Genomic DNA, 26,180 nt, shown 5'->3' on the forward strand with positions numbered 1-26,180 from the left:
TGATAACACTTGTAGCATAACCCTCGGCAATTTATTCACCTAAATGCCTATTGTGCCGTTTTCGGCACATGAACATAAACCCCCCCCCATTCAAAAAGTACCTGCTAAAAACAACAAACAAAACAAGCATTGCATTTGTACAACTATAAATAATGTTAAAAAAAATTATTGAAGTCAAATTGTACTTACTTTAATTTTAAATCGAAAGTAAAATTCTTCCTTCCACTGACTAGCAAATTTTCGAATGACCATGCTTGTATTTTTCCACAGTAGCCTAATCATGACCGCTTGAAGCGCTAACGATTTTTTTGCACAAAGCACATGTCTGGACGAAAACGGAACAACCGGCGTCTACGCAAAAACTTGTTTCTTAGTGCGTGACGAAAGGTTACAATTTAGCCTGCCGAAAACGGCACAATCGGCATGAAGGGGTTAATTATTATAAACAAAGTCGACCACTTCAGTAATGCAAACATATGCCATGCTAGGGTGGAGTGAAAAAAACTTTTTTTTGAATTTCAAAAAGTGGTCTTGATATTTGGCCCCAAATATCAAATGAAATACTTCTATCATGATTTTGGGTTCTTGCACCCTCTAGTGGCCGTGCAATTTCACCAAACGAGCTGAAAATAGCTAATTTTGCCATATCTCGATAACCGCTTACACTAGAAAGCTAGTTTTTGGCTTAAATGCTGCAGAAGTAACATGTTTCTATCTTAAGTCCATAGAACTTTGTCTTAAAAATGTACAGAAAAAAAGTTACAAGCAAATTATTGATTTTTTAAAGCAAAATCAAGTACTGATGCAGTGGGTGCGATGTCAAAAGTCTATAATGATTGATCTTATGACTATGAAACAAACCCCATCAATTAGAACTACTTTTGAAAACTTACTCAAACAAATGAAAACCCCTTCTAGTGTAAATACACTTGATCTTAGCAATCAAAGAATCAATAAAACAGTCTAATTTCAAAATGGACTTCGGGAAACTCACTATTTTAATGGCTGATTCACACTGTCGCAGTTCGGCTTTGATATGGAAGAATATAGTTTGTTTTAGAAATTCACAAATAAACTAAATTCATTGTGTGCACAATTGCATATCTAATTTGTATTTGAAGTGTCATATCGGAGTCAAAGCACTTAATGTGAATCAGTCCTTCACATTCTTGCCGACATGCTGCTGTAGGGTTTGTATCACACAACTCCATATTGAAAACACAAAAATTTCAAAGGTAATTTCAGTATCTCACAGTATTAGTCCGCACAAACATTAAAATCGTGTTTGGTATTGAAGAATTTCATCAGCTTTCGGGACTTTAGTTTTTGTCTGATGAGGCCATCTCTACGTTTGAATCCAGATACATGAGCAGATGCTTCAGTCACCACTTTCACATGTCTTTCCACTGCCTGGTTGTGGCAAGGATGATTGAGCCTTAATGGTGATTTTCTCAGATTTTCCAGCTCGAGGTCTGACAAGGTCTTGATTGCTGGCGGCTGTTCGATATCTCTGAGGTTTAAGTAACAATTTGGTGGAGGTGTGAGGTAACAATGAGGTAACAATGAGGTGACAATGAGGTGACAATGAGGTAACAATGAGGTGTGAGGTAACAATTTGGTGGAAAGATTTAGCCTTGATGTTGATAACTGGAATTTGGAACAATCTGATGTTGGTGTCAATGTTGCTGTTTTGAGGTTTGGGTTCATTTACATATCCACCTTCAAAGTTGTCAATTGGAATGTGGTATTGTGCGTTTGATTTATGCATAGCTGTGATCTTGTTTACTGCAAGTCTTCGGAGGCCTTCATCATTATCACCAAGCATTCCCAGCAAAACATTTTCTGGATGTGCAAAATACGCATTTCTTTGTAACACAGATAGTGCAATGGTGCGAATTCGTGTATTTGACAGCTTTGTGACACGGAAAACAATATTGAAGAAATTCTTAGCACCATCAACGATGGAATTGTCCATTTTGATTTCAAACCACGATGGAAAATACACCTCCATACAAAATCGTGCAAGATATTTCAGATTGTTTGATGGCTCACTCTGTCTCACATAGAACCTCAATATTCGACATGCAAGAGTCAACCATCTTGAATGAACAATCGGCCCAACCTCTAAATATTGAAGATCTAGTTCAACTACACCTATCAAAGCAGCTGTGCACATTTGGTAGGCATACTTTTGATCTGTGCTCAAGTCTTCAACAACACACTGAGGTAGTTCTGGAAAGTGAGGGTTTGGGATGCTTTTGAATTTAGCAACTGGCCATTCAGAAACACAACCATCTAGTTGTGAACCGATTGGACCACTAAAACTATCTGGGCTTCTTGTAGTGCCATCTAATTCTGTGAAAACATGTCGTAAAGGAAGCTCATTAGCATGAAGCAAGCAGATAGCCCATTGAAGTGGTCTTTGTAGCAGTTCTTCCATTGCACGAATGCAGCCATTGAATCGCCCTATCATTGATGCTGTACCATCTGATCCCACAACAGCTAAGTTTGTGCAGAGTTCGGTGTTGGAAATGAACTCAAATATTTCTTTTGCCAAAACACGACCTTTTCCATTGGGAGGGGACAAGTGAGTGAGGTAATATTCTCCGAGTTCTCCTACTAAAACAAAATGTTCCTCCAGCTCTGTTGTCATATAGCTTTTACCAGTGGGTGCTTTAACCATAATTAAAGTGGCATCTTTTCTTCCATCGAAGTAGAGTCCATTTACAAGCTTCAAGTTTTCTGCTTCTGTTTCTTGTATTTCTTTTCTGCACCGTTCTCTCTCTCTCTTCGTAACTTGCTACGATCTATCACAAATGAATCATTTTTTTTGTTGATCATTCCAACATCTTGCAAAACACAAGTTGCAACAGCAGCTCCTGCACGGTCCGATAGATTATACCTTTCACAAACTCTTGCCAAGTTGGTCCACTTTACACGATTTTGGTTTGATGATTGAGATTCTTTCGTAAAAATTGAATTATTACCAGAAGATGTTGATTGCATGGACTCTGAATCGCTTGAACTACAATTGAATTGCTCAATAAAAGTGCTGGCACCTGTGTTAGAAACATCACGATGCTGAATTGATCTTGACTGCCTTCCAAATCTTTCATCAGCTGACGAAAGTGGCACAACTTCACCCAAACATTTTCCTATGCGTTCTGCTTTTTGATCTTCATAAAATGCATAATCATCTGGTGCCATCCTTAAGCCATATTGACTTTCCAATTGCTTTCTTTGTTTCTCATCGCAGCAAAAGATGTCAAAAAGCTTATCAACATCTTGCAAGAAAGTGGTTTCCAGTTCCTTATAACGATCTGATGTTTTAGATTGTTTAGGATACCGAGTTAAATCACTAAATTTTGACATCAGTTGATTGACTTTTTGTGCAATACTCAACTCATGAATGGAAAATACATTGCACCAAACCCATCTATCATGTAGCTCCTTTGCAACTATTTGAGCCGTTTCCAACTTTCTAAAGTGATCAAAGTTGAGCATACGTTCAATCACTTGTCTTTTAGTTGGGAGTAATCCAGAAGGAAAACTATCAACACTTTGAAAACTTTCTCCACCGTGCAACTTTTTGCAAGCAACAACAGACTTGGATCTTTTTCTTGTTAGCATAATGTTTCAGCTAATTAAATTAACCAGCTCAATTACTTGTACATATTATGATAAACTACGTATCTGCAATAAGTCAAACACACAGTTATAATATTACTTCTTAGAGTAGGCTGCTATCAACTGATTCACTTTTGAACGATCAATCCTTTCTTGTAGAGTTAAACAAGAAGATACCTTCTTATCCACCAACTTATGATGATGCAACATTACCAAAGCTGATATTCATTGGATGATGCAATACAATGAAAGTTTAATCGTTCCCTCTACAAAGCAAAATGTTGCTAGGTTGATATAAAAGTCAATGTATATATAATAACATATTGTAACATGCATTAATACCTACAAATTAGCGTTGCAAACTTGGTAATACCAATCAACTCTTTTAACGACGGTCTAAAAATCAATAATTTGCTTGTAACTTTTTTTCTGTACATTTTTAAGACAAAGTTCTATGGAAATAAGATAGAAACATGTTACTTCTGCAGCATTTAAGCCAAAAACCAGCTTTCTAGTATAAGCAGTTATCGAGATATGGCAAAATTAGCTATTTTCAGCTCGTTTGGTGAAATTGCACGGCCACTAGAGGGTGCAAGAGCCCAAAATCATGATAGAAGTATTTCATTTGATATTTGGGGCCAAATATCAAGACCACTTTTTGAAATTCAAAAAAAAGTTTTTTTCACTCCACCCTAATTTGACATGCGTCTGCGTTGGCTAGCGGTTGATGGACTGCAACTCTTCAAGCTAAGCACAACATAAAGTTTAGCAACGAACTACGTTTATTAGCATGAAACACGAGACGATAAGGTTTACTAAAAGGTACACTGTAAATGGAATGACAATGTTTGAAAATGGGGAGAGACGTTTCATTAAGTTTTCGACTTGTCATTGCTCCCTTTTCACTACAATATCACAACTTATGACTGACCTGCTTTCAATTCGCTGTAAAATGCCCGTTTTCGTGTTGCAGATGAAACAAAAGGTGTGCATATTCCTGCTTTTGATCGGGTTTCTATGGCAACGATCGTGTTCGTGTGTGAGCCATGCAGCTTGCGCGAGTCCTTTGCTGCGTTGATTATGCCGCGTGTGCACAATGCCTTTTGTACCAGCCCTTGTTGCGTTGGTTAGTGGTTACCTTGGGCCGAGACTTCAAGTTCATTTTACAGCGAGCGATTCTTTGCAGAGGTTTCGACTTTCGAAAGCGACATTGCGTCTGTTTGCAAGCGCATAAAGCTAAACGCACGCTCCGTCTACGTAGCAAATTATGTTGTTTTTGGGTGCATTCAACATCTGGTGACATTGAATCGACACAAAATGGTAGACTTTTGCTATGTCCCAGGCAGCAAAATCAGTCATTTTTACATTGATTTAACGTCCTCAGACGTTGAATCAATGTAAAAATGACAGATTTTGTTGTCTGGTGTGGAATTGTAGCATGACTACTCGTTCTAGTGCAGCGGTTCTTAAACTGGGGGGCGCGCCCCCCTTGGGGGGCGTGAAAGGTTCACAAGGGGGGCGCGAGCGATGTCAAACTATGTGACTAAGTGGATTTATTGCCAGGATAAAGCAAAAAAGTCCCAATGCCATTGGATCTCACTGCGTGATTCACCGTGAGGCTCTGGCCTCCAGGACTCTACCAGCTGCAATGAAAGATAAGCTTGCAGTAATCATACGAGCCGTCAACTTTGTCAAAACCAGTGCCGTCAATACGAGACTGTTTACCAATGTGTGCAAGGATATGGATTCGAACCATGAGACTCTCCTCTTCCATACATCTGTTCGTTGGTTATCGAAAGGTAATATGTTAGCCCGCGTGTATGAAATGAGAGATGAACTGATGCTATTTTTGGAAGCTCATGGGAAGCAAGATCTCCTTCTGCCATTTTCATCAGAGAAGTTTCAGCTGGAGTTGGCATACCTCGTGGACATTTTCGAGGCCCTCAATAACTTAAATCTGCTCTTGCAGGGCAGAAATACTAACCGGATTAATAGCTATGATTTCATTCGAGCATTGGCAAAGCTGGGGTATGATTTCGAGCATTGGCATTGGTAAAGCATTGGCAAAGCTGTAGCTATGATTTCATACGAGCATGGCAAAGCTGGGGTTGTGGCACCGCCGAATACAAACAGGAAATGCAGCTTCATTTCCCAACCTAGATACTGCACTTGACAAAAAGCAACTTGAACTGGAAGGTGAGCTTAAGGCTGAAGTGGAGGCTCACCTTCAGCTTTTGAAACAAGAATTCGAACGCTATTTCCCAGACTTGGGTGACACCGACCTTCCAGAATGGAAGATGACAAGAAATCCCTTTCGTGTTAACGAGGACATTCTCTCCGACGGTTTGCAAGAGGAATTCTTGGAAATAAAGTGTAACTCCACTGCAAAAGACGATTATGAAGCAATGCCACTAACTGATTTTTGGGTTAAATATTTGCACATATACAAGGGAGTGGGTAGCGTGGCGATACGCACAGTTCTTCCGTTTTCCTCCACTTATCTGTGCGAAAGTGGCTTTTCTACACTTTTGAACATAAAAACAAAACATCGAAACAAACTTATTGATTGTGAAGCCGATCTGAGGTGTGCATTATCAGCTACAAAGCCTCGAATTAAACTTTTGGTTTCCGAAAAACAATTACATCCCTCACATTGATGAAAGCTAAATATAAATTTCTGTAGTCATTACACATTAATGTTTGCTAATTTTTTAGTTTGGTGGGGCGCAAGTTTGGATGGCACGTCAAAGGGGGGCGCGGCTCAAAAAGTTTAAGAACCCCTGTTCTAGTGATTATTTATCGCGAAGCTGTTGCGGTTTGCATTTAAAAAATGTTTTCCTGCTGCGGATTGCTAGTTCATCTATTGTTTTATGTATCATTACAGCATAAAAAGTTGTCCCCACACAGAAATATGCGTGGGGGCCCTACCCCCACGGCTTAGGCGCCTATGTGTGTAGGGATGGGCAAAATAGAATATTTAGCTATTCTAGAACAGGGGTCACCAAACTTTTTTCTCAGAGGGCCAGATTGCTGCGAGATTAACAGCTGCGGGCCGGATGCAAATTGGGAAAAGATATATAATACAACTATTTAGAATCTCCATTGACTTGAATTGAGCACAATAAATAACAAAGTCAGCGGGGGAATAGCAAAGGTTGCTGGAAAAGTTATCCCCTGCTGTGATACACTACAGGGCATCGTGCTCTTGAAAAAACAATACATCTTTCCAAATTTAGCCTAGGCTTTCCCCATTTGTGGTGGCCTAATAATAAAAACAGACAACCACCAACGTGTAGGCTGCCTTGTGGAAAATTTACCAATTCAACATGCAATAACGAACTATAAGAACAAGCAATTTTAACACAGAAGTCTATTACACAAAAAGGTAAAGCCAAAGACGGTTAAGCCTTGTTCACATTGACAGGCTTGTGCTGTGCCTTGTATTGAGCGGAGCTTTGAGCATTGTGAAAGTAGGTTTACATTGTATGTACGCTGTTTTGGGATGGCTGAGTGTGTATCCATGTCGCTGTTTTAGGATGGCTGAGTGTGTAATACAGTACACAAAAATCAAGTAATGCCACTTTGTGTATACTACACTAAAACTCATTTATGCAAGAAGGCCTTATAGTTAAACTGGTGAAAGTACTACTCTACTGTAGTCTGTAGCCTATATATGATGTGAAATGCAATTTAGGAGGCTATTTACCATTTACAGATTCTGGATTGTAACGCATGGCTGTTTCAGAGCATTTGCCTAAATGGCCATTGGCCACGCAATCGCTCAATTGCTCATATATTACTATATATAATATATGATAATAAATATTTAAACATGATGGCATAAATGCTCCTTGCCTTCAAATCTAAAGCAAATGATGCAACAATGTGATTTCTACCACGGTAACATCAACTTGGTATAGAAATCAGTGGATGATGCAACATCCAACTTGATCTTGAAATTAATGGATGATGCAACATTCAAGCAACAACAGCATTAGTGCATTATTTTATTGAGTTATGCAAGCATGTACTGTGAGTGAAAGGCACTTCATTCGTAAAAAGTAGTTTTGAGGTGAAATAAGCATGAATCTACCTTTTTTTGCATCTTTTTTAAAAAAACCCAATAAAACCCAAAAAAAAACGTTTTTTTTTAAAAAAACCCGGGCGGGTTGGGCTTTTTTAAAAAAACCCGGGTTTTTCTCAACCCTGGAATTGAAGCCTGCGTCTAAGCAGCAATGTGTTCTTTAATCACTACTACATCAAGTGTATCTTTAAAATTTGTTCCAGTAGTGAACACCGTGTTCACGTGCATATTGGATAGCCTATATTTATTCAAAGTATAGTAGTTATCATGACGTGAGCTACTGAGCTAGTACAAGTTTATCACTCTTTTCGTACTGCAACACAGGCTAGCATAACAGTTGCTGTTCACAATTTGTTCATTACATTTGAAGGACTCTTATTAGCTTAAATATAAAAGAGAAAAGATCTACTTGAGCTTTACTAAATGTATATTGTATGCTTGTATAGGTTGAGATGGATTCGTAGATATTTTTAGTATTTAGTAGTATTTTCAAAATTGGGGGTAAACATAGGTGGTTACTAGATTTCCTCTAAATTTTGCCCATATTGTACATTCCCTACCTTCAATGTTACAATAATGTTGGCAGCTTAATGCTTACATTTTGTTATGCATCTGTTTCGTTCAATTTCACTAAATTACAAGTTTTGTTCCCTATTTCAGCATCTCAGACCTCTAAAATCAGTTTTTTGGATATATTTCTATTTCTAAAAAAGATAGATAAAACTTTTCTCTTACAACAGATAGGAACTTGACCCTTCTGCATCTTTTAAGACCAGTTTCATCTTTCTATCATAATTGGTTCAAAAGTTATGGTGATTTTATGAAATTTGACCTTTCCGTGACCTTTATCAGCCCCGGGCTCGGCCAGCTTAGGGGGCAACACCCCCAAACCAAATTTTATGCCAGTTTTAGGCCATTTGCCAGGTTTTTGGAGGGGGGACTTTTTTGATTTTTTAGAAAAAAAAATTTTCACTCCACCCTAACTATAAGCATGTCAATAAACCCTATTCTGAGATGTCCATTCAAATGGCAGTTGTTTGATTTGATTTCCTGTTTTTTGTGTTTTGGTTGTTTGTTCATTCACAAACTGCTGATTGATTTTTTGTTTATCACACTCCTAACAGTGTGATAAACTGTTGATTTCGGTGCTTCAAGAAGCTTTATTATCTCTGAATTGGTCTTGCCTGCTCGATGAAGCTCAATGATAGCTGCACGTTTATCACTCATGCTTGAAAATAAAGCTAAATTATGATAAACTGATGACACATTCTGAAAGATAAGGTTTGATACTATAAATATGCACTATCAAACACTTACTAAGTCTATTTCAGGACATAGTAAATTAAAATTTAATTTTAGTCCAAGGACTTTGTCCGCACCCGGTAAATGTGATGAATGTGGAAAATCATTTACAAAATTGAGAATTTTAAAAACTCACCTGATGATTCACTCTGGTGAAAGACCTTATAAATGTGATGAATGTGGAAAATCATTTACACAATTGAGTACTTTAACTTCTCATCGGTTAATTCATTCTGGTGAAAGACCATATAAATGTGATGAATGTGGAAAATCATTTACTCAATCCAGTACTTTAAAAAACCATTTGTTAATTCATTCTGGTGAAAGAGCATATAAATGTGATGAATGTGGAAAATCATTTACACAATTGACTACTTTAAAATCTCACCATTTAATTCATTCTGGAGAAAGACTATATAAATGTGATGTATGTGGGAAATCATTTTTACATTCCAGTAATTTGAAAACTCATTTGGTAATTCATTCTGGTGAAAGACCGTATAAATGTGATGAATGTGGAAAAGCATTTACACAATTGAGTCATTTGAAATCTCATCAGTTGATTCACTCTGGCGAAAGACCATATAAATGTGATGAATGTGGGAAATCATTTTCACATTCGAGTAATTTGAAAACTCATTTGGTAATTCATTCTGGTGAAAGACCGTACAAATGTGATGAATGTGGGAAATCATTTACACAATCAAGTACTTTAAAAACTCACTTGATAATTCACTCTGGTGAAAAGCCATATAAATGTGTTGAATGTGGGAAATCATTTACACAATCGAGAACTTTAAAAACTCACCTGATGATTCACTCTAGCGAAAGACTGTATAAATGTGATGAATAATTAAAATCATTTACAAAATTGAGTCGTTTAAAATCTCATCAACTAATTCACTTTCCTGCAAGACCGTATAATGTAGAACATCATTTATAATACAAACTTGATTAATGTGAATAATCATGTAGTTATTCACTTTGCTGAATTACTGTGACGTTATGATTATTGAAAAAAATCATTTGCACAATTGGATAATTTAAAAGTCATGTAATGATTCATTCTGGTGAAAGATCATTTGAATGTATCCTTTTTGTTTCTTAGCAGCCGAATTTAACAAGAATTGACAGCGATAGACAGCATGTTTCACCCATGACGCTAGACTCGTCATTGTCACATCACTAATTTATTGTATGTTCTAAATGGCTACCATGGAAGGTACACCGTTCATAATGAATCGCATTTGCTCGCTGTAGTACTAGTGAGTACTCAGGCTTGTGCTAATAGCCTGGAAGAACGTTCCCTTATTCACAAACGTGAATAATAAATATACAACACAACCTTTATTCGTTCCCTTATTCACTAATTCACATAATCTATATAAAGGAATTTGTTTTCTCACGAGTCAGTTCAATCATAAATAGCTAAAAATCGATTTCGATCAGCTAGTAGCAAGATCATCTTCAGTTAAGCTGATGAGATGTAACCGAGAAGCCATGTAACCGAGAAGACATGTAACCGAGTCGTTCATATCAAGCATTGTTGTGGGTTTGACACCTGTCAGAAGATATTTCATTTTCTTCATTCACATAATTTATATTTGTTTGTCATTGTGTTATTTTGATGAATAGATATTAAGAGATGCTTTTGTTTGATTGGATTTATTTCATACGCAGCCATGCATTTTCATCCGTGTTTCTTCTTGGCATTGACTTAGTTGTCTAAGTTTTCTGAATTCGTTTGTCAGTGGCAAAATATGTTTTTACTTGATTAGAATTACACTTCCATGAACATTCCATGTGCTTTCATGAATAAGGAATGTAAGTTGTCTTTTTCTCAAGTTAGCTGTTTGATGCACCACAAGCTAGTTTAATTATTATGTTTATTTTTTTGTTTGTTTATTTTCTTTTTCGTTGGTGATGTTTTACTTTTTACATTGTTTGTTTACATTGTTTCTGCAAAATAAAAATAAAAGACAAGATTTGGTTTTCAAAAATTTGTGTAACATTCACGTAATTAATAATTATTCCTTTTTGAGATATCATTTTTGTGCGCATTGTTTGTGTTTTTATGAATATTGAATATAACTTGCAATGTTTTTGGAAATGATTAATCGTACTGTTAACTATTATTAAATTTTTCACACATGTTTTTACCTGAATTTCATGTCATAGGCTATACTTTGTAGGAATTAATCTTGTTTGGTCAACTAATGCATCACTGATTGAAATCACTTTAACTTTCAACATAAATCAAAGTGAAGCAATTCCAGTAAAGCTTGAAGTTTTTGAATATTGTGAATCCTATAGAATCAACAACCAAGACCAAGGGAATTCACACTGGTGAAAATTCATACAAGTGTGATTTACACTGAAAAGCCATGCAAGTCCAATTTGTGTCTGCTATTTCCAGAGCGGCAAGAATTCCCTACTAATTCTGAAAACAATTACTTAAACTTGTCGATTTTTAGTTTAACTAAACGACTATAATCTACTAATTGTGAACCCACATGTCATGTCAGTCGATTGTCGTGCATCATTTTGTGCAATTTTGAGTTTACACTTATGTGAGCATTCTTTGCGCTTTCATAAATGTAGAATGTTTACCTGTGTTGTTTTTCAATATAAACATTCCTATTGTTAACCATTATTGATCTTTTTACAGTTTGTGTCTATGTTTCAGGTTGTATGTTATTTAGGCTGTAATATATTTCATAGGATGATAAAACTGATTTTGTATGGTCAACTAATGTATCACTAACAGAAATCAATTATTCACTCCACCTTTTAACATGAATCAAAGTGAAGCAATTCCAGTAAAGCTTGAAGTACTTGAAGATTGTGAACCATATAGAATCAACAGCCAAGAACACGTAGTGGATATTTCAGATGGTTGTCAAGCCACCAAGGAATCTGATCCATGTTTGCATCATCAACAAGAGTCGAATACAAATCTTAGTTTGTGTCTCAATAACTACAAAGAAAATGATTTGCAAACAACCAATGAAAAATGTTGTTGGTGTAACTTTTGTGACAAGAGTTTCAATTGTAAATCCAAATTGAAAATTCATGAGAGAAGTCACACTGGTGAAAGGCCATACAAGTGTGACGTATGCGGAAAATCATTTACACAATTAAATAACTTGAAAACTCATCGGGTAATTCATTCTGGTGAAAGACCATATGAATGTGATGAATGTGGAAAATCATTTACACACTCGAGTACTTTGAAAGCTCACCTGATGATTCACTCTGGTAAAAAACCATATAAATGTCATAAGTGTGGAAAATCATTTACGAAATTGAGTCATTTGAAACCTCATCAGTTAATTCATTCTGGCGAAAGACCATATAAGTGTGATGAATGTGGAAAGTCATTTACACAATTAGATCATTTGAAAAGTCATTTGTTAATTCATTCTGGTGAAAGACCATATAAATGTGATGAATGTGAAAAATCATTTACAAAAGTGGATCATTTGAAAAGTCATCAGTTAATTCATTCTGGTGTAAGACCATACAGATGTGATGAATGTGGAAAATCATTTACACACTCGAGTACTTTAAAAACTCACCTGATGATTCATTCTGGTAAAAGACCATATAAATGTCATACGTGTGGAAAATCATTTACGAAATTGAGTCATTTAAAACCTCATCAGTTAATTCATTCTGGCGAAAGACCATATAAATGTGATGAATGTGGAAAGTCATTTACACAATTGAATAATTTGAAAAGTCATTTTTTAATTCATTCTGGTGAAAGACCATATAAATGTGATGAATGTGGAAAGTCATTTACAAAAGTGAATAATTTGAAAAGTCATTTGTTAATTCATTCTGGTGAAAGACCATATAAATGTGCTTTTTGTGAAAAATCATTTTCACGAAAACATGTTTTGCAACGCCATCAACTAACTTGTAAACAATTTGCTGTTTGTGACTAAAGGTTCACCGATATATCAATGTGCTTTGGCATATTTTTGTAGGAACATTTTTTTTTCTGAAGTTGGTGTCATGAAATGGACCTCTAATTGCGAGCACTTCCATTAAAGTAAATTTGGAAAAAGTTGTTGGAAAAATTGCCAGCTGCAAATTTCTTACTAAATTTGTTTAAAGTCGATGTGACAATAAATCTGTATAGCAGTTTTCTTCAGAAATTTATGTGTATGAACTTATCGTTTCTGCAAAGAGATAGCCCTTAATAGTGCCATTAGATCAATAATAAAAAGAAACTGTTTGTTTTTGTGCCTGCAGCTATTACAATGCAAATGCTCAATAAACGTGCGGCATGCGGTTTTACCCAGTTAGTTTTCTCGTTAGCAATATGGAGTAACCCATGTATGCAATTTTGTAACCTACTGCTAAACAACCGCTCGTCGTGGGTTTCTTGCAGGAGTAATGCAGTCACATTATGCTTTTGTGTGAGATGTTCCAACATGTCGCGTTTGGTTTTGGTAAGGTCTTCAACGTTTAGCTGCAAGATTGTGACTCCGACAGGATGAATTTCTCTCATTGGACACCGGGGCCGAGGGTTTATCCTTTTAGCACCCCAGGTGCCATGTGAGTTGCGGTCTCTGATTGTTGCCATTCGCTTCATTAATATGAATTACCAGGACTCATCACGTTGAGGTTGGCAACATGAGTCCCACCGCTCGTCGTCATTATGTTTTTTTCTCGCATTGCGGATTGGAAGCAATTGCGCCATTGTTCATGAGCTTGGCGTACCACACTTTCATTATTTTTTCAATAACCGCTACTGCAACAAAAGTGTAGCACCTCTATTGCTCCAATAAAGTAGCGGTGCTGCAGAAGTAGCGAGCTACTGATCACCTCTTTACAACGAGGGAATGATGACTGGCTGTAGCAAGAATTGGCAGCGATAGACACCGTTCTTCGCCAGAAATCTGGGCTCGTCATTATTGCATTACTAATTCATTGATGGTTTTAATCAGGGCTTCTCAAACTGTAGGTCGCGACCCCAAATGGGGTCACGTATTGAAATTTTGGGGTCGTAATGAAATTCTAGTGCCGGTAGGTTGTAGTCTTGCCATGATGTCAATTGACCGCAACCGTCGGTGTGAAATATCGAACGATAAAATATAACCAATCGTAACAATTGATGCAATGTTACGCTATCATTGCTGTAACGTGCTGACCAAAAGTAACCTTACCGCTCGCATTATGATTTTGGAGTAGCTTAGCAACTAGTTTTTGAAGGAACCTAGACTAAAGTTTAAAGCTGCAACAAAAATGTAGCATCTCTATCGCTCCAATAAAGTAGCGGATCTTTTTTGATCACCATGAATTGAACATAACGCAATAAAATTAAAATAAATAGGTAACAAAATTTATGTTTTATTATATTTAAAAAATAGTGAACGCACATTGTTTTTCAATATCTTTGATTTAATTTCATTAATGTGAAAATGCTGCTTTTTGTCTTGAAATTATACACTATTCCATTATGCCTTTATTGACCCCCTAAAACTAGTCCACGTACCCCTTGTAGGTCCACGAACCCCAGTTTAAGAACCCCTGATCTAAAACGTCATAAGATAATTCACTCTGGTGAATAGCCATATGAATATGATCAATGTGGAAAATTATTTTCACAATTATGTCAATTGAAACTTCATCTAGAGATTCACTCTTGTGAATGTCCAAACACATGTGATGAATTTCGAAAATTATTTACCCAATTGAGTAACTGGAAAGTTCATCAGATAAATCGCTCTGGTGAAAGACCACATGAATGTGATGTATGTGGAAAATCATATACACAATTGGGTAACTTGAAGCCTCATCACGTAATTCATTCTGGTGAAAGACCCTTCAAATGTGACGTATGCGAGAAATTGTTTTCACAGATTGATAACCTGAAATTTCATGTGTTCATTCATTCTGGTGAAAAGCCATTTAAATGTGATTTATGTGGAAAGTCATTTTCACGATGTGATGTTTTATGTCAGCATAAGATGATTCATTCTGGCAAAAAGCCATTTAAATGTGAAGTTTATACATGAGAACTCGTTTTTTCTTGTCGGTAACCTCAAAAGCATGTGTTCATTCATTCTCGTGAAAACCTATTCGAATGTGACTTGTGTGATAAATTGTTTTCACAAGCCGGTTTCTTGACAGATAATAACATGATTCACTCTGGTGCAAAAATATATGAATGTGATATATGTAAAAAAGTGTTTTTGATTGTTGTTATTTTAAAACATCGTAAGATTATTCACTCTCAGGAAACACTGTACTGTAGAAATGTTATGTGAAAATTTGATTCATAAGTTAGTAATTCGAAACGTGAGATGAAAAGACTGCATAAATGTAAGGTATGTGGTAAATTAATTTTACAAGTTTACAATTTTCGACATCATCAACTATATTCAATGAAAATCCATTTCCATGTCATACCTGTGATAAAAGATTTCCAGATCTTAGTAACCTAAACGGTGATACGTGTTATGTTTGATATGTTTCATGTCATATCATGTTTCATGTGTTCTATTGGCCTCCACAAAATTCTTGAATAAAGCTTTCCAGTATCAGCTCATGATAAAAGTTGTGGAGAAGTATTTGAAGCACATGCTTGGTCCGATTAGCGCAGCGGTTTGTAACCTTTTTCCTTGTTGGCACCACTTTGAAATTACTAAGTATTTCTCGCACCCCCTTCTAGAATAACTCAAACGTAGTTTTGTTTGAATGATTGTTTAATTTGAACTTTAAATAACAAAACCATTGTGTTTTTAATTTTCATATGTATGGTTTGTTCAGTTTATCCTCGCACCGACAAAGTCTTGATATTTGTTTTTAGTAGTTTTGCATACTTGTAAAAATGTAGAGGCTTTTGACTAAAGGCCGGTTATCGATAATCATTGATAAATGTGGAAAATCATTTACAAAATTGAGTCATATGAAACCTCATCAATCAATATTGTTAACCACTATTGACCTTTTCACAGTTTGTTGCCTTTGTTTCAGGTTATAGGTTGTTCACCCTGTAATAACATTCCATAGGATGAAAAAGCTGATTTTGTTTGGTCAACAAATGCAGCACTAGCAGAAATCAATTATTCACTCCATCTTTTAACATGAATTAAAGTGAAGCAATTCCAGTAAAGCTTGAAGTACTTGAAGATTGCGAGCCATATAGAATCAACAAACAAGAACATGTAGTCGATGGTTCAGATGGTTCTCAAGCCATCAAGGAATCTGATCCATGTTTGTATCATCAACAAGAGTCGAATGCAAATCTTAGTTTGTGTCTCAATAACTACAAAGAAAATGATTTGCAAACAACCAATGAAAAATGTTATCAATGTAACTTTTGTGACAAGAGTTTCAACTGTAAATCCAAATTGAAAATTCATGAGATAATTCACACTTGCGAAAAGCCATACAAGTGCAATTTATGTCTGAACTCATTTTCACAGGTTGCTAGGTTCAACCGCCATATGTTCACTCACTCTGGTGAAAAGCCATATAAGTGTGATGATTGTGGAAAATCATTTACACAATTGAATAATTTAAAACGTCATATAGTAATTCACTCTGGTGAAAGACCATATAAATGTGATGAATGTGGGAAATCATTTACACAATCAAGTACTTTAAAAACTCACCTGAAGATTCATTCTGTTAAAACACCATATAAAAGACCATATAAATGTGATGTATGTAGAAAATCATTTACACAATCGAGAATTTTAAAAACTCACCTGATGATTTACTCTGGTGAAAGACCGTATAAATGTAATGTGTGTGGAAAATCATTTACACATATGGGTACTTTAAAATCTCATCAGTTAATTCATTCTGGTGAAAGACCATATAAATGTGATGAGTGTGGGAAATCATTTTCACAATCGTATATTTTAAAACGTCATTTGTTAATTCATTCTGGCGAAAGACCGTATAAATGCGATGAATGTGGAAAGTCATTTGCACAATTGAGTCATTTGAAATCTCATCAGCTGATTCACTCCGGCGAAAGACCATATAAGTGTGAAGAATGTGGAAAATCATTTTCACATTCGAGTAATTTGAAAACTCATTTGGTAATTCACTCTGGTGAAAGACCATATAAATGTGATGAATGTGGAAAATCATTTACACAATTTAGTCATTTGAAATCTCATCAGTTGATTCACTCTGGCGAAAGAGCATATAAATGTGATGAATGTGGGAAATCGTTTTCACATTCTAGTCATTTGAAAACTCATGTGATGATTCATTCTGGTGAAAGACCTCATAAATGCCTGGAATGTGGGAAATCATTTACACAATCAAGTACTTTAAAAACTAACCTGATAATTCACTCTGGTGAAAAGCCATATAAATGTCATGTATGTTGGAAATCATTTACAAGATTGAGTCATTTAAAATCTCATCAACGAATTCACTTTCCTACAAGACAGTATAATGTAGAACATGCGGCAAGGGTTGATTAGCCATTCTGTTCAGTGTGTTGCTTTTGAATAGCTGCATAAATGAGAAAATGAATCCAGAAGAAACTAAAAGTGACTGAGTATATAAAAGAGTATATAAATGTGATGAATTTGGAAAATTATTTACACAATTGAGTCATTTAAAATCTCATCAACTAATTCACTTTCCTGCTAGATCGTATCATGTGGAAAACCATTTTCAAAATTGATTTATGTAAATAATCATCTCATAATTCGCTTTAAATAGTGGATTGCTATAACATTGCAAATATGGTAAAAAAAGCATTTGCTGTGGTATAATTTGCAATGTGACGCTATTTAAATGTTATTATTGTTATAATTAAATGTGTCATAAATCGTTTGCGAAAGACAGAGATTTGAAATGTGATGTGTCGATTCATTGCAGTGATAAACCATTTAATATAAGTTTGATGTATGTAAAAAAATCTTTTCCTGGATTCGATAGCTTGAAAGATCATTTGTTAATTCATTCTGGACAAAAGCCGTATAGATAGGATGTATGTAAAAAAGTTTTTCTCATGTTCCATATTTGACACATCATAAGAAGATTCGATGATTCACTCTGGTGAAAATATATAGGAATGTGATTTATACAAAAAGTTTTTTCTCTAGTTAGTAATTTGAAGCTTCTAATGACCATTTCAGGCCTCGAAATTCGTTTTTGTTGACGGCGGACAAACGTGTCCGGTCTGAGCAGCTATCTCGGCGGACAAATTAAGTCTTACGGCGGACACACCAGTTTTAACGTCGATCGTCATACTTAATCACTTTATCTTGATAAGTCTTCACCATTTGAGAACCATAGTTACGGTTTAGGCTTTTTAAAATTTCAGCGAAGTCATTCTAAAAGGCTTTCATCATACCAACGAGGTGCGCTTGAAGAGTCAAAGCGCCGTGTAGCTGCTAAATATGATGATGATGATAATATGATGATTGTTAAAATTTTGAATTTTATGGACTTTGTGTCTGATGCAAATAAATAATAAAACAATAATACGTCACATAACTGATTAACTTCCACCTCCGAGGTCGTATGGCTTCTTGCGTCACAATGCTCTAGGCACGAGTCGGCAAACTTCTACACTAACGCTATTTTCTACTGTGCGAAGCTTCACTAGGCTTTTTTCTTTAGGTTTATTTTTGCGTGTCATGTGAGCGAAAGTGACGAAAAGAGTAAACAAAACATTGGAAACAGTGCAATTACATTTTGATCTTTCCGTGATGCGGTCGCCTCTCCAAAATAGTATCAGTATTCCATGAGATCACGACAGGCTTGGGGCTATAATCAGCGCAGTCAGGGCCGTCCAGGCGTATGCGCATGAAAGCTTCAATAGTATCGATCTTCAAAAGCGTGCGCCAATCTCCACGCGATCATTGCTTGTCGTTAAGATACGTAATACCGAGATCTACTCCGTGTCTTCTCTCCAGACTGACTAATTGAGGGAAAAGCGTAAATGCGGGCTCTTGTTTAACGATAAAATGTGCGATTTCAAACAACCTCTTAATTTTGATTATTTTCGTTGTCACTCATATTGTCGAGGGCCTTGGTGATCGGAAATTGATGGCTTGGAGTATTGTCGGCCAGATATGTTGAAGCTGCAGCCACATGAGGTAACGATGTGTTGTGATCTTTGACAGAGCTAATCCTTACATTCGTTGTTCCTTTAATATATGCGTCTATCACCACTAAATTTCCTAGTAGGCCTAGTAGGTTGATTGCCCTTATTCTCACTTTCAGAATTTTTTCTGGGTCTTTTCTTTCTTACTGTAATACCAAAACTTAAGTTTTGCTGCATCTTGCTGTAGTAACCTATTCGTATTATCTAACTTTGTGACCAACATTGCCTTATCAATATTACTCGGAGATCAAAGCCAGACATTGTGACATAAGACTTGAACTAAGTTGGTCGTGCTTAGTGTGGAAGTAGCGGTCGGTACTCCCATCGATTCTTAGCGAAGAATTCACCCTTGTTACGCTGATTTAATGTCATCAATCGTAGTAGCAACGTAAAAATCGAATGTTTTCCTGCTTGAATGGAAGCTAAGGGATACAGATACAGTATTAACTTTTTCTAGATGCGCGCTGAGAATGCGATAATTTCGCATTCCCAGCGCAAATTATATTCTTGCAACAGTTGCTCGTGCTATAAATGACGATTTACATCGCTAGTTCCTGCGTTATTTCTCGGCGGACTAATATGACCGATCTAGAGGGTACTTCCAGCGAACATCACATGCTGTGACGGCGGACATGTCCGCCGTGTCCGCCGTGAATTTCAAGGCCTGCATTTGTTCTCATGAAAACTCTTGTACATGTAAACACTGGCGTCGATTTTTTGCTTATGACAGCTAATTCCAGAGCGGCGAGAATTCCCTAATAATTTTGAAAACAATTACTTAAACTTGTTGTTTTTCAGTCTAACTAAACGATTATAATCTACTAATTGTGAACCAAAATGTCATGCTAGTCCATCGTCGTGCATCGTTTTGTGTAATATTGAGTTGACACTTTGCGACCATTCTTTGTGCTTTCCTGAATGTAGAATGTTCACCTGTGTTGTTTATCAACATGAATAGTCCTATTGTTAACCCTTTATTGTCTATGTTTCAGGCTATACGTTATTTACCTTGTAATATATATATTCCATTGAATGAAACAAATTAATTTGTTTGGTCAACTAATGCTTCACTAACAGAAATCAATTATTCACTTTACATTTTAACATGACTCAAAGTGAAGCAATTCCAGTAAAGCTTGAAGTACTTGAAGATTGCGAGACATATAGAATCAACAAACAAGAACATGTAGTCGATGGTTCAGATGGTTGTCAAGCCACCAAGGAATCTGATCCATGTTTGTATCATCAACAAGAGTCGAATGCAATGTGTCTCAATAACTACAAAGAAAATGATTTGCAAACAACCAATGAAAAATGTTATCAATGTAACTTTTGTAACAAGAGTTTCAACTGTAAGTCCAAATTGAAAATTCAAGAAAGAAGTCACACTGGCAAAAAGTCATACGAATGTGATTTATGTGGAAAGTTGTTTGCACAACGTAGTAGTTTAACTCTGCATAAGTTCACTCACACTGGAGAAAAGCCATACAAGTGCAATTTATGTCGAAAATCATTTTCACAGGTTACTAGTTTGAAACGCCATAAGTTCACTCACTCTGGTAAAAAGCCGTATAAGTGTGAGGATTGTGGAAAATCTTTCACACAATTGCATAACTTGAAACGTCATCGGGTAATTCACTCTGATGAAAGACCATATAAATGTGATGAATGTGGAAGATCATTTAAACAATCAAGAACTTTAAAAACTCACCTAAAGATTCACTTTGGTGAAAGATCACATAAATGTGATGAATGTGGAAAATCATTTACAAAATTGAGTCATTTAAAATCTCATCACATCATTCACACTGGCGAAAGACTATATAAATGTGAAGAATGTGGGATATCATTTACCCAATTGACTACTTTAAAATCTCACCTGATTATTTACTCTGGTGAAAGACCGTATAAATGTGGGAAATCATTTACACAATCGGGTGCTGTAAAAAGTCATTTGTTAATTGATTCAGGTGAAACACCATATAAATGTGATGAATGTGGAAAATCATTTACACAATTGCCTGCTTTAAAATCTCATCAGTTAATTCATTCTGGAGAAAGACCATACAAATGTGATGAATGTGGGAAATCTTTTTTACATTCTAGTAGTTTAAAAACTCATTTAGTTAAGCATTCTGGTAAAAGACCATACAAATGTGATGAATGTGAGAAATCATTTTTACATTCAAGTGATTTGAAAACTCATTTAGTAATTCATTCTGGTGAAAGACCATATAAATGTGATGAATGTGGGAAATCATTTACACAATCTGGTAGTTTGAAAACTCACCTGATGATTCACTCCGGTGAAAGGCCATATAAATGTGATATATGTGGAAAATCATTTACTCAATTGAGTAACTTAAAACGTCATATGATAATTCACTCTGGTGAAAGACCGTATACATGTGATGAATGTGGAAAATCATTTACACGATTGAGTCATTTAAAGTCTCATCAACCTAATCACTTTCCTGCAAGACCGTACATATAATGTGAAAACTCATTTGCAAAATTGATTAATGTAAATAATCATCAAGTAATTTTCTTCTGTGGATGGCTTAATGTACATTTTGTGAATAATCATTTCACGATTGAATAATTTCAAAATTAATATAATGATTCACACTGGTGAAAGATCATATGAATGCAACCTTTTTGTTACTTAACAGCCGATTGTAGCAAGAATTGGCAGTGATAGACACTGTGTTTCGCCCATGAGGCTGGGATTGTCATTATCACATCGCTAATTTATTATATGTTCTAAATGGCTACTGTGGAAGTGACACCGTTATGGTTAGTAAATGGCAATTGTTCGCTGTACTAGTGAGTAGTCAGCCTTGTGCTGACAGCCTTTCGTGTTCACAACCGTGAATAAACAACACAAACCTGATTCACTCCCTTATTTAATAATTGATATGTATTTGTCATTATGTTATTTTGATTTTGGCTCACTAGGAGCTCCTTCTAAGTGGCCAAATTTGCGTGCTTCGAGGCCTAAATACAAAATAAACGTAACAATAACACAAGTAAATAGAATTGAACTTGCAACAATACTAACATGGTCAGTCAGCGTTGTTGAAGTGTGGGCGAGATCATGCAATAGAATCGTTGTACCAGGTAACTAATAACTACTTTATCGGTATTGTAATCCATTGCGGGACTATCTAACGACATTCGCACGAGTGCATCCAATGTGACTGATTTTGAACAAGTGCGCCAGTCCCCTAAAATTCTTTTTAGCAACGTTAGAAATGTGCAAACAATGACGGCAAAGTAATAAGCATTTCAATAATGTGAAGGACATTACTAAAGAAGCATAATTTTTCCAAAACATGATCATCCAAATGGTATTTGCATTTTTGTCGGATTCCTCTTAAGGTCTCTTTCTGTATGATGATAAGGCGAAACCAAATAAACTTTTCTGCATTTTGTCTGGCTTATTATCTCTGCTCTGCTCAGTAAATTGTTTCAGCTTCATACTGCCTTTCATAAAACCCGATTATTTAGACCGTTACAATGTCACCATTGAGGGTGTAAAGTCACTAACACACAGCGGGAACCTTTCTCAACTATGAAGACATTATGTGTTTTTCCCTCGGATGTTGAATGACCTAGTTCTCCTTTTTAACAACGATTCAATGTCTTACTTAAAGTTGTCGATTTTCAGTCTAACTAAACGATAATAATCTTCTATTTGTGCACCCACATGTCATGTCAGTCAATTGTCGTGCATCACTTTGTTCAATTTTGAGTTTACACTTATGTGAGCATTCTTTGCGCTTTCATAAATGTAAATTGTTTACCTGTGTTGTTTTTCAATATAAACATTCCTATTGTAAACCATCATTGACTTTTTCACAGTTTGTTGCCTGTTTTTCAGGTTATGTGTTGTTTACCCTGCAGTATATTTCATAGTATGCAAAAAACTGATTTTGTTTGGTCAAAGAAATGATTTTGTTTGGTTTTTGAAAACCGATCACTACGTCCTTGATGGAGGGTTATTGTTGCATCGAGTGCCATGGAAAGCTGGAGACAGTTATGGGTCTATTGCACAATCATATGCAGTTTTACCATTTGTCATTATCCCTTAGCAAGGGTGGTCTTTGATGGACATGGTGGTACGCAGTGGTGGATTTCCAGAAGATTAGCTTCCGGAGCGCTAGTTTTTTACTTTCCAAATGCGCTAGGTGCCGTAGAAGAAGTTCAGAAATATGTCTTTATAAGACTTTGAAACAACACACTTGATGTAGCCTAAAACGTTGCTAAAGTATGATGATGAATGCGTTGATGAATGAAATATGGTTGATGAATGAATATGGTTTATAGATGGTATAGCCTTGTTCAATGCAAATATTCATATTTTAGTCGTCGTCGTTCGTATGAAGCAGAAAGTTTGTGGTCAGCCGAATGGAAGGACTTGGAGCCAACTTTTCGTCAGATCGTCTAGTGTGCGGAGGCCTGTTATTCCATTGGGAGGGGAATAGATGGGACACCCAAAGATGATGTGGTTAGCTGTTTGCTTTGTCGCACCGCACTGATAAGCAGCAGAGTCCCTTATGCCCCAGCGTGTTAAGCAAGCATTGAAGCGGCCAACTCCCGTTCTTATTCGGTTCAGTGTCACCCACTCCCTTCTCTGAAGTTCAGAACCAAGTGGGAGTGAAGAGGCAGGAGAGACATCGAATAGAACGAGGCGAGACTTTATTTTTGGCACAGTGCTCAATTCCTCGGACCAGGCATCTGACGTGCTGAAATCAGCGAGCTGGAGTTTTGCAGCATGCCTTACAAAAGGACACCGTGATGGTAGGCGTTGTATGATTGGGACATTGAAACAATAATACAAAAAAATACAAGTTATAGCCTAGAAAAAAAAAATTGTTTTTAGTTTTTTCCACTTTTGATTTTTCAAGTTATAGCCTACAATTTTTAAGACACTTATCGTATTCAAAATCATAAAACTTCTGGCGACTTCGGGTCTCAATTGCCGAGTTACGTCCATGGCGTAATCAGGATCCAACATACTTCGCTGGTTAAAAATTTCTCAGTGGAAGACGGATCATTCGTATAAAGAGTAAACTTGAAACAGTTGCAGTGTGTAGAGAAGCACGGTCAGATGTCAGTATGAGGTTCATTTGTGAAAATCCGCGCTCACACTCGCTCGATGAAATTGGAAGGGATTATAGTGACGTTATCAAATTTTGAAGACTCTGGGATCTTCTTTTCGTAGTTGTATATTCACGAAGTCCTCTCACAGCAGCTTCGCGTTCATCTAAGCGCAATCTCTTTGCCTCTTCAAGGATTTCGTTTTCTCCGTGTGTCATTACTGTGTCCTCTGATCAAATAGTTGGATCAAGTACTTTTCAGCTGTTAATAAATGACAAGTCTGTTGAATTCAACAAGCGATCTTGGATGGAATTTCCTAAGTGATTATACACCCTTCCCTGTTGAGTGGAAAATACCACCCTTTGGTTGGGTGGAAATGACCATCTTTCCCAATAGGCTATGGGGTGGGAATGAAAAAGTAGAAGTGGAGTTTTTAGACCACCCCAAGAAGTGGTTAAAACTACAATTTTTGATTTACAGCGTAGAAGATGCGGGGATTGATTAGCGGGCTATTTCTGCAATTGTTTACATGTAATTCTACACCTTTGAACTCTAAGTTTTCTTCAGCATCCTTAGCAATGCCGTAATGTCGTCCGGGTTCGTTCCTTCGTGTTTTAAATCAATTTGCAAGATTATTAATTTTGTTATCTGCATCTCAAATAGTAGCCTACATGCTCTGTTTTATAGTTCAAGGCTTAGGCTATTTCGGATAATTCTTGCGAGTATTCGTACATCAAAGCCAAGTCCAACAAGAAATCCGTGGATGTTATCTTCGACAAGAGTCCTTGATATTTTGCACGTTCCCGAGAATCTCTTGTGTCGCTAATAGCCCCCTTTTTGAAAAATTCGAAAAGTGCTGGGAAATCATTCCAGACGGCACTAACTGTGCGGAAACTCCAGGCTACCCAACGTGTGTCCAGTAGGCCTACCCTTCCGATTTTCAACAACTGCACTTCAACAGCCGCTGCACATTCGCCCTATTCCCTGCTATTGTTAGGAGAAGCGTGGTAAATGCTATAGCGTTTGTCCATAAAAGATGGAAATCGATTCAAATTATTGACTGATTTACAGCATGACGAACCGATAGTTCCAATCTATGGTTGCACAATACCACACCACAATGTCTGGAAATTAATCACGAAGCCATTTTGCTACACCGTTTTTGCGACCTATCATCACAGCCGCGCCATCACATACAACACCAATCAAACAAGAAGATAAAAATGTTGTAGACATGCCATATGAATTTAGGCAGCTCTTCAGGGAATCAAAGATACCATTCGCCGTAAGACTAGCGAGCTCAACAAGACAAATACATTCACAGGTTCGCTTCCGTCAAGACTGGTACGAAGATATATTATCAGAGTGAATACCCGATTTAACCTGGCCGACTCATCAAGAATTATGGATATACTTTTACTGAACAGGGCAAAGCATAATAAGATTATAAAATATTTGAGCTTCCGGAACGCCGTTCCGGAGAAGTCAATGTTTTGATCGAGCTTCCGGAGCGGCGCTCCGGACCGCTCCGGCTGAAATCCAGCCCTGGTGGTACGTCTATCAAAGACAATACCCATCAAAGACGCGGCATGAGCGTCCACCTGGTTGTTCACTTTATTGAAAGACCGTATAAATGTAATGAATGTGGAAATCATTTGGACAATTAGGTCATTTGAATACTCATTTAGTAATTCATTCTGGTGAAAGACCGTATAAATGTGATGAATGTGGAAAATCATTTGCACGATTGGGTAACATGAAAATTCACAAGGTAATTCACTATGGTGAAAGACCATATAAATGAGATGAATGTGGAAAATCATTTGCACGATTGAGTCACTTAAAATCTCATCAACTAATTCGCTTTCCTGCAAGACCGTATACAAAATGTAGAAAATCATTTACAAAGTTGATAAATGTAAATAATCCGGAATGGCCCGTTTCGGTGAGTCCGATTCGGTGAGTCCG

At 36.5% G+C, this 26,180-nt stretch overlaps 4 protein-coding genes across 4 annotated transcripts; all 4 read left to right on the plus strand.

Moving 5' to 3' along the window:
* Positions 1-5,275: 5,275 nt before the first annotated feature.
* LOC145786472 (protein FAM200A-like) lies at positions 5,276-5,683 on the plus strand. The gene has a single exon (XM_082598140.1). The coding sequence runs from the start codon at positions 5,276-5,278 to the stop codon at positions 5,681-5,683; it is 408 nt and encodes a 135-aa protein (XP_082454266.1).
* Positions 5,684-8,168: 2,485 nt separating this feature from the next.
* Positions 8,169-11,681, plus strand: LOC145764758 (uncharacterized). Its single transcript, XM_082576422.1, has 2 exons — positions 8,169-9,847; positions 11,327-11,681. The coding sequence occupies exons 1-2, from the start codon at positions 9,009-9,011 to the stop codon at positions 11,361-11,363; spliced, it is 876 nt and encodes a 291-aa protein (XP_082432548.1). The 5' UTR covers positions 8,169-9,008; the 3' UTR covers positions 11,364-11,681.
* A 29-nt stretch (positions 11,682-11,710) lies between these two features.
* Positions 11,711-13,928, plus strand: LOC145764757 (uncharacterized). Its single transcript, XM_082576421.1, has one exon. It carries the CDS (start codon positions 11,809-11,811, stop codon positions 12,961-12,963), a length of 1,155 nt encoding a protein of 384 aa, XP_082432547.1. The 5' UTR covers positions 11,711-11,808; the 3' UTR covers positions 12,964-13,928.
* Positions 13,929-16,007: 2,079 nt separating this feature from the next.
* LOC145764756 (uncharacterized) lies at positions 16,008-22,992 on the plus strand. Its single transcript, XM_082576420.1, has 2 exons — positions 16,008-17,344; positions 20,486-22,992. Exons 1-2 carry the CDS (start codon positions 16,477-16,479, stop codon positions 21,601-21,603), a joined length of 1,986 nt encoding a protein of 661 aa, XP_082432546.1. The 5' UTR covers positions 16,008-16,476; the 3' UTR covers positions 21,604-22,992.
* Positions 22,993-26,180: the final 3,188 nt, after the last annotated feature.

This window comes from Aplidium turbinatum, chromosome 2, assembly GCF_918807975.1.
Source record: "Aplidium turbinatum chromosome 2, kaAplTurb1.1, whole genome shotgun sequence".
Lineage (NCBI taxonomy): Eukaryota > Metazoa > Chordata > Ascidiacea > Aplousobranchia > Polyclinidae > Aplidium > Aplidium turbinatum.